We start from the raw sequence: 12,326 nt of genomic DNA on the forward strand, positions 1-12,326 counted from the left end.
CTCTGTTTCCCTGAGCTCCCTCACAGAAGTCCTCTGGGTGCCAGGCTCAGCTGTGCAGTGCATCATGCCCTCTCCCAACTTCCTAACTCTTGCTGTCCCTAAGCCTTGTTGGGAAGTGTCAGTAGTCCTGTCATCACCCAACAGATTATACTCAGCTTGGCCTCTCTCTGGCCTTTCTGACTTTGTCCATAACCCTGGACTCTTGTGCCTCAGGTGCTGCCCCTTTATCTGACTGACTTCTCTTTGGGTCTGCTAATGCTATGAATTGCAGTCACGGTCATTGCTTGTGTGATTCAACAAGCAGGGATCCCTGTAAGACCCATTCCTGAGATTCCTTTTTACAATATTTCATTTTCTTAAGATCTTTCATGAGTGATTTGCTCTGGGCCAGTGCTTTCTACTCACTTGCCTCATGTTTTCCCTTAGGATTTGTATCTTCCTGGTCCTCTGTGGTTCCTGAACTGGAGCAAGGGGTAGAGCCCTGGGTGTCTCATGGAGAGACTATGACTCTGGCCACAGCAAGGGGATTGGATGGGCCCGACCCTGGTGAGTGGAAGCTAGGGGAGGGTTTGACCTCAGTGTTGGGATCAAATAGTACCAGAAAACTTCTGTGCTCACTAGTGGCCAGACCTCATTTCTTTCTTTTCTCCGTATTCTTGACTTTGCACACTTGTCATTTGTGTTCTGATCTCTGACTCCAAATCACCCTCCACTTCTCTGTACTCTGCCTCTTAGCATTCCCTTTACTGCCCCCTCAGCAGTCCTCTCTATATTGTTCTACAGTAACGTGTCATGGGATGTGCACATATCCTTAAGTAGTCCTTGAACACTAGCTCATTTCTAATTGCATTTTCCTGGGCCTGGACACACTTCTGTATAGTGCTCACCTGACACCAGCAGCCAGGGCCCTGCTTAAAGTTGTTTGCAGAGGAGGAGGTTAGAGACCCTACCTCTCCTCCCTGTGCTAACTCCAGCCTTTTGTCTTTGCCCTTTGTGAGGCCTCCTGCATTCTGTGACCCTTCGAGTCCAGTACTGCCCAGCAGCCCTTCCTTCACCCTAACCCCAGCTGCATTCTGCCAACAACCCTGTGGACTCAGTACTGGGTTTCCAGGCACACAATTGTGATGGGGTTGTCCTCTCCCACCAAAGTGAATGCGCATTTCACCAGCATTTCTCTGCTTTCAGGCTATTGGTGTGGAACAACGGATGCAGAGGCATCTTCTGAGCAGAATGTTTCTGTAGAAGGAGTATCACAGGCTAGTGCTCCCGAGGCAGATTTGTCCACCCAGACGGTCCACCCTTGTGACATATGTGGCCCCATCTTGAAAGACATTTTTCACCTAGCTGAAAACCAGGGAACCCACCAGGAACTGAAGCCATACACATGTGGGGCATGTGGGAGACAATTCTGGTTTGATGCAGACCTTCACCACCATCTGAAGCAGTACAATGTAGAGAAACCCTGCAGAAGGAATGAAGGGAGAGCCTCATTTATGAAAAAGTGCCAAGTTCATGAAGAATTTTACCTGCCGGAGACACCCTCTATACAGAGTGAGGAGGAGTGGAATAACTTCCAGGTCAGCTCGAGCAGTCTCCAGCAAAAGATCACCTACAACAAGGAGACACGCAAGAACACTGAGGGTGGGGAAGTCTTTCTCACTGGACAAATGCATTACAGGTGTAGTGAATGTGGGAAAGCCTTCAGCCGCAAAGACACATTTATTCAGCACCAGAGAATCCACACTGGAGAAAGGCCTTATGAGTGTAGTGAATGTGGGAAAGCCTTCAGCCGCAAAGACACATTTATTCAGCACCAGAGAATCCACACTGGAGAAAGGCCTTATGAGTGTAGTGAATGTGGGAAAGCCTTCAGCCGCAAAGACAACCTTGTTCAGCACAAGAGAGTCCACACTGGAGAAATGCCTTATAAGTGCAGTGAATGTGGGAGATACTTTAGTCATCACTCCAACCTAATCGTACACCAGAGAGTTCACACTGGTGCAAGGCCTTTTGAATGCAGTGAGTGTGGGAAAGTCTTCAGACACAAATCTTCGCTTGTTCAGCATGAGAGTACCCATACTGGAGAAAGTCCTTATGATTGCAGTGAATGTGGGAAATCTTTTAGTCACAAGTACATCCTCATTAAACATCAGAAAATTCACACTGAAATAAGACCTTACGAGTGCACTGAATGTGGGAAGTTATTCAGTCAGAGCTCTGACCTTATGGCACACCAGAGGGTTCACACTGGTGAAAGGCCTTTTGTGTGCAGCGAATGTGGGAAAGACTTCATCAGAAGTTCCCACCTTGTTCGACACAGAAGAGTTCATACTGGAGAAAGGCCATATGAGTGCAGTGAATGTGGTAAAACTTACAGCTTAAGCTCCCACCTCATTCGGCACCAGAAAGTTCACACTGTAGGAAGGCTTTAGGAGTGGAATTTACGAATGTGCACTTAATTCTTGTTCAGCTCAACAGGACTCTCACAGAGAGAAGCCTGTGGTTAGCCTTTGGGAGGGAGCCACTCATGTTAAACTTGATCCGTGTAAGCATATACACCGGTAAGGTACCTTGAGAGTGGTAGCCACATGGGAGCAGAAGGATTTTGCACTTTCTAAACTCACATTCCTTACCAGAGTTATGTCACTGCCAGTGCCTGGGCTGAAATTATCTCAGTTCTATCATCTTTCGGGACCTTAGTCACCATCCTCAGGGCAGGCAGATCTCGGTACTTTTTCTCCATACCCTGGGTGGACTCCTGAGGTGCCTGGTTCAGTGGGGGTCCTCAGTCCCTCCCCTCTGACTGGAACAGGTGTGGATAGGATCCATCTTGGCCAAGAGAACTTGAGCTGTGCTCTTCTGGTGGTTTGCAGAGAAAGTTTACTTCCTTGATGAACATCATTGGTCTCACATGATGTTTGTGATGAATTTTTCCAGCCCCCAAGTCCCCTAACCCAGGGACTGCTTGCCTCACATTGCTTTGATGAGTGCAATAGTAAAGACCTTGTTTACCTTGTCTTTAACTTGGGGATTCTTTTCAGTGTCTGATAGTTTGAGAACTGAGTTAAGCTTGAGACCTCCAACTTTGTGTACCTACCTCCGAAGAGACAGCAGGCTGGGAGAAAAGAGTTTGATTTCATTTCCATTGCTGCTGAAAGCTGCTCAGGTAAGAGTGCAGGGCATTGTGGGCTGAATCTTGTCTGGATTTCAGAGGTACCTGTGGGCCCTGACATCACCTTGAGGAGGGGCCTGTTTTTGGGAGAACCTCCAGTGTTTGGGAGCAAGCAGCAGCATGAATTGGATCTCTTGTTTCCAGAGCATGTTCTGTGTTCCCCAGCATTGTTGAGGGAAGCTGTTCCCCAGGACCATATGACCTGAAGGTCATTTTGGTACACAGATCACTGGCTGTAAGACCTTCAGCATCCAGAAAAGAAAGAAAATTGATACAGATAATAAGGACTGGGGGGAAAACAGCAAATTAGAACATTTCCATGCAAAAGTACATCCACAAATATTCCAGTCACTGGCTGTGTGGGACAGGGTGGTACAGCCACAAAAGACATTTTTGTCTGTGTGGTTGAGTGGGCATCTTTACTGTGCAGGACAGAACCCTAGCACTGAAAAGAAAGCTCTCGCAGTCTTGGGATGTAGCTTTAGTGAACCAGTCAGAGTTCCCACCGACTTGGGTGGAAATGGCCTTTAGTGCTCATCAGATTCTTCTGTCCACTGGGGAGGAGCTGTCCTCCTTAGAGCAGGAGCTGTGAGATGGCAGAGTCACTAGAGTCATTTTTTATACCTTTATTGAGGCATAATCAACATGGAATAATCTGCATATACTTTATATAATTCAGTAGGTAAATTTTGGTGTATGTATACACCTGTGAAACTGGTTCTCTGGCCATAACAAGGAACGTATCTGTCCCTCCCAAATTTACCTTGTGTCCCTTCATAATCCCTCTCTATCTGCCCTTCCAGCCTCTCACCCTTAAGCAACTATTGCTTTACTGTAGATAAATTTGCATTTTCTAGAATTTATGTAAGTGGAAGCATTAAGTGGTTACCTTTTTTTCTGCTGTTTTTCATGCAGCATAATTATTTCATGCAACATGTTGGGTGTATGAATAGCTCATTCTCTATTGCTGAGTAGGAAGTATTCTATTGTATAAGGAGCTCTGGTGGTGTAATAGTTAAGTGTTCACTTGTTAACCAAAAGGTTGGTGGTTCGAACCCACTCAGCTGCTTTGCAGGAGAAAGACCTGGTGATCTGTCCTCAGAAAGATTACAGCCAAGGAAGGCCTATGGAGCAGCTCTGTTCTGTCACATGGGGTCGCTGTGAGTCCAAACTCTACTTGACAACCCTAAGAACCACAACTAACATTCTGTTGTACAGACGAAACATTGAACGGGGACAAAACCTTCTGCCTTCTCTAGGCCCTGGATGGTGAGACTGGGCAGGAAAGGCAAATCATGGACTAGGCATCTGTCCCTCTGAGGATAAACTACTTTTGACTTATCAGCAAAAATCCCTCCAGATCCTTTTAAAGGCTGTGCCCAGGTGTGAGCAGAATGGAGGGCCCAATGGAAGTGGACTTGCCTCTGTATGTCTGGTTGAGCTCCTGGTGGAATGGTGGCACCTCAGAGGCTCAGCGTTTTTCTGTTGCTTTCTCCTGTGTGGTGGTGAGCCATCCCACCGGGATACTCGCTGCTGTTGCTTCAACCTTCATGGCAGTCATTGATCCTGCCTCAGGGCCACCTCAGAACCTCCTGCAGCATCTCCAGCTGACAGATGGATCCTCTTTCCATATACTTTTGTACTCCTGCTCCACCTGTCCCTCCCCTGGGACAGCTCTCCACACCCTGTATTGCCCTACTGACCCACCTGGCACCTCCTGGCCCTCCCTGAGCTCAGTCTACTGCTGATGGCCGGATGCCCCAAGCCCCACTGCCTCAGCTTTTCAGCTGTGCACTTGCCTCCAAGGCTGGCCTGACATTAACTTCCTCTCCCTGTGCCTTGAACAGTCTGTTTGGGACCTGCTGGAGCTGCCCTTCTGAAATGCCTTCTAGTCCTCTTTGGAAATTCCTGAGGCAGCACCTGTCCTGCTGCCCCCAGGGGAGGGATTTTCCTTTTACTTGGGTACATGGTTGATACTGCTCCAAACTTGGCCTGCAGACCTAGGGGAAAAGTTAGGTATACAGGACTTATGATGTATTTGAGTTAAATGAACCACACTTAGGACCATCTTTTTTTTTTTTTTTTTTTTTTTTTTTTTTTTTTTTTTTTTTTTTGGTACATTTTATTGTTAGTAGTGTTATGTGCTGTTGAGTCATCTCTGACTCATAGCAACCTTACATACAACAGAACGAAACACTGCCTGATCATGTGCCAGACTCACGATCCCTACTATTCCTGAGCCCATCGCTGCATCCACTATGTCAACCCATCTTGTTAGGGGCCTTCCTCTCTTTTGTTGACCCTCCACTTTACCAAGCTTGACATCCTTCTCCAGAGAATAGTCTCTTCTGACGATATGACCAAAGTAGTTGAGACAAAGTCTGGCCATTCTCACTTTCAAGGAGCATTCTGGCTGTACTTCTTTCAGGACAGATTTGTTAGGTCTTTTAGCAGTTCATGGTACTTTCAGCATTCTTCACCAACACCACAACTCAAAAGCATCAACTCTTCTTCAGTCTTCCTAGTTAGTAATATGTACTGCATGTAGTGTTGCAGGAAGTAATTTACTGATGTTATTCTGAGATGTTCACTCACAGATATTTAATTTTATGATTTATTGATCAGGCTTGTAAAGATAATGATAAAAGGCAATAATAATGAAAACTAAAAGAAAATTAGGTATTCAGCTTACCTCAGAACTGACTTAGGATGGAGTCGTTAGAAGGAACCTCATAAGTCGGACTATTGTATTTGTCAACCTCCATCTTAGATGACGTCTTGGCATTCCTTCTTCACCGTTAGCTGGTGCACCTGCACATCACTCTGGCTAGTTAACTATGCAGCCAAAAACACCCATTTCTTTTTCTTAGCTCCCCACAGCCACCACACTTAGATAATTTCCACAGTTCCTCTTGTGTTGCTTCTTGCTTTTTAGTTTCAAAAGGACCAATGGGCACTTATCAGCAAAAATCCCTCCAGATCCTTTTAAAGGCTGTGCCCAGGTCTGAGCAATTGCTCCACCCATGATCTCCATGTGTGCCAAGACTTGTGAGCTTGCCATCTACCCCCGGGACCTGTGAGTAATAAAGTTATTTATTTGCATTTTTGTGTCTTGTGGTTAAATTGGAACTTTCCATCTGGGGCAGTACATAACCTGGGCTGTGGGAAGAAGGATCCCTGATGACAGTGGTGAAGATGCTCAGCTGTGAAGCGAAAGGTTGATGGTTCAAACCTACCAGCTGCTCCAAGGGAGAAATGTGGCACTCCCTAAAGATTTACAGCCTTGGGAACCCTGTGGGGCAGGTCTATTCTGTCCTTTAGGGTCTCCATGAATTGGAATTGACTCAACAGCAGTGAGTTTGGTTTGGTTTGCCTGGGCTGTCGGAAATTGCTTCCTGTCCCGTGGTGACAGTTGAGTTGCAATCACACCCAGGACACGAGGCCATGACTCTGCTCTCCAGCTACCATTTCAGAAATTGGTATCTGGTAGATAGAAAAGTACCTTTAGGAAGGCAAACCCCGTGCAGGGGTCCAACCTTCACCCTTTCCCCTCAGTCCTCGGAAGGGTCTCCACAGGTCGCGGCCATTGCACCTCTAGGGGTCTCTAGGAGCATCATTTCCCTGCTTGTTTCCTGCCGTCCCCTCACCTAAGGAAGGACATTCTTCTCTTGGGTGCCTTGTCCCTTCACCATTGCCCTGCTGTGCCAGCCCTCTGCATGCCACTCCATCACAGGCCTCTGTCAGTCATTGGAGAGGGGGTGTTTTGTTGCCCGGAGTAGCAAACAGCAGTGGTCACTCCCAAGTGGCTGTGCTGAACAAGCTCACGGGAGCCGGGGGGGTCACCTATCAGTGGCCTGGAAGGTTCTGCCACCATGTGGTTTGAGATTCTCCCTGGAATTGCCATCATGGCAATGTGGGCTCCGCCCCGGGAGTGGCTGCAGTAGTGCATCCACGGGTTCGCTAACCAGGGCAAGGGGAAAAGCGTCTCCCGTTTTCCCTGTCAGTGGAGTCTGATGGAAGGAGGTGGGTGGGTCTCCAGTGGATGATTACTATCAAAGGGTTTGGAGAAAAATGACAGGAGGCATTTTTCTGATTGGTGGAAAAAACAGCTCGGTTAAGTGCACTGACCCCTGCCTCAGGAGCTTATGAAGCGTCTAGGTAGTGTGTTCTGTCGCACTTATTAAAATGGAAGGGCAGGAAAGTCAAGGGAGCTAGGAAATGTCAGAGGACCCAGAACAGAGAGAGTCAAACATCTCCACCAGGGAGGAGCTCGGCCAGCAACACGTGACTGAAACAAGGGCCCAACATGCCTCATGGGCCAATAGGGTCCTTCCCGAAGGACAGGGAGGACCAAGCATCAGGGAAGAGGGGTCCACATAAACTAGATCTTGGAAGGAACAGGGTCCCACGTGGAAACCACCTGACTGACCCTTCTCTAGGGGAAGTGTGGAAGTCCTGACCCTTTCTACCTGTGACTGTGATGTCATGTGGGCATATGGTCTTTGATGATAACAGTCAACACAAGGGGGCCACGCCATGTGTGACAGATGGAGTAGAACTGCATACAGTTTGCTTGGCTGCAATCTTTCCAGTTACACCAAGCCTGCCTTCTGTGACGCTGCTGATTGGGTTTGAACCACCAACCTTTAGGTTAGTAGTTGAGCACATACCAACCTTTAGGTTAGTAGTTGAGCACACACCAGAGGGCTCACTCTACTGGTAAGTGGGCTGACGTCCAAGCGTAGGGAGGAGTAGGCTCGGGGTGGGCGACACTGGTAGACCCTCCTAGTGGGAGCCCACTGGCGGATGTGGAACTGGAGCCCCGCTGGGCAGGCCCACGGTCTCCTGGTAAGGCGGGCCAAGGACTAGGGAAGAAGGTGGCTCATTACCCAAGGGAGCAGCGAGCGCACTGAGTCCGTCCGGCCTCTGGGTGTCGCCCTGCCAGGTGGCTCTCTCCAGCAACTCGCTGGGATCTCTGAGGAGCGGGCACACGAGGGCGACCCACGCAGCGCTCACTTCCAGGATCAACCGCCGGTGGCTGAGGTGGCAGGAAGGGCTGGAAGGACCTTGGCACTGGGGGCCATAGCAGGCCGCGCAGGCAGGGCCCCGGCAGCAGGCTCTGGTCGCCCGGCCTGCTCGCCCCACGTCCCCTGGCACACACGACACCTGTGCAGGCAGCTCCAAGGGTGTGCCACCTGCTGCTGCTCAGAGCCGCTGCTCAGCCAGCCCTCTCTGGCCCTGGGGCCTCGCACCACACCTCCCCTAGGTCAGCTCCTCGCAGAGTCGTCCCCCTATTCCAAAGCCAAAACCAAACCTACTGTCACGGAGTTAATTCCAACTCACAGCGACCCCCAAGCCGAGATCTGCCCTCAGTTTCCGAGGCGGTAGATCTTCACGGAAGTAGGTTGCCCCACCTTCCAGCCGAGCTGCTGGTGGGTTTGAACCGCCAGCCTTCTAGTTAGCAGTCCCCCATTAGGTCTATTCTATCTGTGGACATTCTTACAGCCCAGACAAGTAAGTATGTAGAAATATCGTCAGTCAACCCCAAGGATCCCCGCTCGTGCAGCGCCTAAGGCATGTGACTGCTAACTGGAAGGCTGGCGGTTCACACCCAGCCACTCCACAGCAGCAAGCCTGGGCAATCTACTCCTGCAAAGATTTACCACATTGGAAAACCAATGGGGGTTGCTGTGGGTCAGAATCAACTTGATGCCAGCGAGTTTGAGTGTTTTAACCTTATATATGGTCCTTTGCATATTCCCTTTTGCCTAGACACACCTGTCCAGTCTGTCACCTCCGTATCCACCCGCACAGTTATTCCTGACAACGCAGATTGTGTGTGTAGAAGTGTTCCCCTTTGTTACCTGCACCTCTTGTGCACCTCCCTGTGTCTTCTGTTTCCTGTGTGGTGTTGCTTGCTCAGTGCATTGCCTTTCCCTTCACCCAAATCAATACTCGTCTCTACTTAGCCAGCAATTTTCCCTCCCATCCTTGGTAACCAACAAACTTTCCTTCCATATGTGAACCTTTCCTTTTTACAACTGTGGACTCATACCATGTTTGTCCTTCTGTGAAAAACCTGTCATCCTTAGACTCAACCTTGAGGTCATTTGTGACAAATTCAATGTTTTATTTTAGCCATACAGTTCAGTGGTGAGGCTGGGTTACTCTGAAGCACAATCTAAGAGGGGAAAACTGTCCTGTGTCCTGGAACACACCAGGTGGGAGTGGAAACCCCGCGTGGTGAGGTTGTGCTGGGCACCTGTGGGGGCTCTGTCTGCATGAACAAGGCCTCTTGTGACTGTAGCAGAAATTTTTTTTCTTTCCCCCCCACCACTATGGAACTATTCTGTGCCACTTCTGAGAAGGATATTGTACTGGCCAACTTGGATTATTCCCATGGATCAAGGAGACTCCCATGTCTAGCGAGGACCCAGGCCTTTCCACCTAGAGGAGAGTTTGGACAACTTCACTCACGGATTCTCCATTTGTCCTAAATAGGGTGACACTCTCATCCATTGTCTTCCCTTTTTTTAGTTCAATTTTTTTACTCCCCTTCCCCTTACTGTTCAGTGGTGCTTAGGACATTCTGGGATACAGGTATACCTCTGAGATATTGCGGGTCCGGTTCCAGACCACCGCAATACAGCAAATATCGCAATAACACTAGTCACAGGAATTCTGTGGTTTCCCCGGGGCAGCTAAAAAGTTATATTCACACTATACTGCAGTCTACTAAGTGTGCAACAGCAAGATGAAAAAGTTTGAAATACTGTGAGAATAAGCAAAGTGGGACAGAGACAGGAAGTGAACAGCACATGCCATTGGAAGAACAGCTTTCACAGACTTGCTCCACACAGGGTTGCTGCAAACCTTCAATGTGTGAAAACCGCAGATCTGTGATGCTCAGTAAAGCCAAGCGCAGTAACTTAGGTGTGCCTGTGCTGCCCTCCATGCAGGTGCTGGCGTCACACGTAGCATTTCACAATACCGCATGGGCACCCTATGGGCATGTCTGCTGTCCTATGGGGTCACTACGAGCTGGAACTGACTCAATGACACTTAATAGCTGCCTGCCGTGGTGTGATAGACCCTCACAGTCCTCACCCTTCTGCTTCCTGCCCCATCTCCCCAGCTCACTGACCTCTTAATGCTTGCAGTGCTTCACGTCCTGATGGCAGCCATCCTCCCCAAGGCCACCTGGACCTCAGTTGTCCGGGCAACCACAGGTAAACCTGGAAATGAAGGTGGGAGCCACAGTGAGGTAGAAGTGTATGGTTCACAGCAGATCCTGCCTCAGGCCGAGATGGATAGTTTGAGGGAGGTTGGAGGGTGAGAAAGTGGCCAGAAACCTGTGTCTGAACTTGAACTCAGGGATGGGGCAGGAGCAGGAGCAGACAGCCCAGCGGTCAGTGTTGATGGTCACCAGACAGGAAGGGACTAGCAGGAGTGGAGACTCCAGGGCCCAGACTGTGCAGTGAGATGCTGGAGTCCTGGCCATTCATTCTTGCCCCTTGTCTTCCTGGACTCTCCCCAGCTGAGGTTCTAGGCACATGACAACAGGACTGTGGAACTCAGCCACCCAACCTCATGCCCCATCACTTGAAAACCCTCTAGAATTGCCCCATCCTACTGCCTGGCCAAGAAGCCCTGGTGGTGCAATGGTTTAGTGCTTTGCTGCTAACCAAAGGTTGGTGATTTGAACTCACCAGCAATTCCATGGCAGAAAGATCTGGCCAATGTGCTCCCATGAGGGTTATAGTCTAGGAAACCCTATGGGGCAGTTCTCTCCCAAGGGGGTCACTATGAGCTGGAATTGACTTGTCTGCCCCTAACAACTCCCTGCCCTAGAGTGACCTTTCCCCTTCTACCCCTGCCCCCATCTCCCCATCCCACTGCTCTGTATAGAATTAGAACAGGGCTTTGAACAAGTTCTATAATCCCTGTGGTAAACAAGGGTCACATATGTGTTGCATAGCAACCAGATCTGTTGCCTACGGTATTTTGACCCAAGTAGGAAATTAACAGCTGTGTCCCACTCAAAGATGGCAGCTTCAAATGTGTGTCGCTCTTGAGTCCTGCCAATAACATTGCTCTCCAAAGTTTTCAGTCCTTCCCCCTGAAAGTTTCAGGACCCTGATGTTGGAGACTGGATTACTGGCAGGACTCTGAAGAGCAACACACACTCAAAGTGGTGTGATTGACTGCCATCTTTGAGAGCAAATCACACCACTTTGAGAGCAACAGTTGTTAGTTTCCTACTTGGGTCAAAATACCATAGGCAACAGATTTGTTTGCTCTGCAACACTTCCATGGCCCTTGTTTACAGTGTTGATCACTGAACCACTGTGAACTGGTTTGATGCCCGAATCAGTCCCCACATTTAACAAAGAAATTCTTGGGCCTTGGATGTAATCATCTGCCCTTGATCACCAGGTCAGCTGGAATAGAGGAGAGCCCAAGTCCAGGCTCCCAAAGGGCTGCAATGGCTCCTGGGAGTCCACCAATGCCAAGAGCCTAGGGATGCAGGAATGAGCCTAACTCTCCAAGCCAAGCATTAGGTAGCTTAGAATCACTCCGTGCCAGGTCAGAGACTCACTTCCCTCCACACTTGACTTTGACCTTGCCCCTTTAGGATCCCAACCAAGGACTGAGCCCTCAGACTTCCCCAGAGGTGGTAAACAAGCCTGACTGCTACTTTAGCCACAACATCCCCATACCACATCCTTCACCCCTGCAAATAAGGTGATCCAAAATGACATATGGCCAGATTTCATGAACACATCAAGAAATGGAGCACAAATTCTTGGCAGCTGGGGGACTGAGATTCCCATATTCTTGCTGTCAGCAGAAGTTGTCCCTACTTCTAGAGGCCACCCATATCCACCGACATGTGGTCTCCTCCTCCATCTTCAAAATCAGCAATAATTCAGATTTTCCCAAAGTACTTCATCTCCTAACCCGGCAGAGACCATCTACGTTAACTAGTGCCACTGTTAACAGAAATCTAAGTGGGTGGTTCTAAAGAACAGAAATTTTTATTTTCTCACAGTTCAGGAAGCTAAAAGTTCAAATTCAGTGGGTGGCCCCTTCCCACCAGAATGCTGACGAACACCCAGCCTGTAAGATCAACACTCTGTGCTTGCTTACCTGG

General features: G+C 49.0%; 1 protein-coding gene across 1 annotated transcript; it reads left to right on the plus strand.

Moving 5' to 3' along the window:
• Positions 1–1,493: 1,493 nt before the first annotated feature.
• On the plus strand, positions 1,494–2,432 carry LOC103211115 (zinc finger protein 134-like). Its single transcript, XM_007957036.2, has one exon. It carries the CDS (start codon positions 1,494–1,496, stop codon positions 2,430–2,432), a length of 939 nt encoding a protein of 312 aa, XP_007955227.2.
• Positions 2,433–12,326: the final 9,894 nt, after the last annotated feature.

Source organism: Orycteropus afer, unplaced genomic scaffold (assembly GCF_000298275.1).
Source record: "Orycteropus afer afer isolate SDZICR_OR568_19922 unplaced genomic scaffold, OryAfe1.0 scaffold00694, whole genome shotgun sequence".
Lineage (NCBI taxonomy): Eukaryota > Metazoa > Chordata > Mammalia > Tubulidentata > Orycteropodidae > Orycteropus > Orycteropus afer.

Coding starts and splice junctions, on each gene's coding strand:
- LOC103211115 (XM_007957036.2), top strand. CDS start 1,494: ATGAAAAAGTGCCAAGTTCATGAAGAATTTTACCTGCCGGAGACACCC.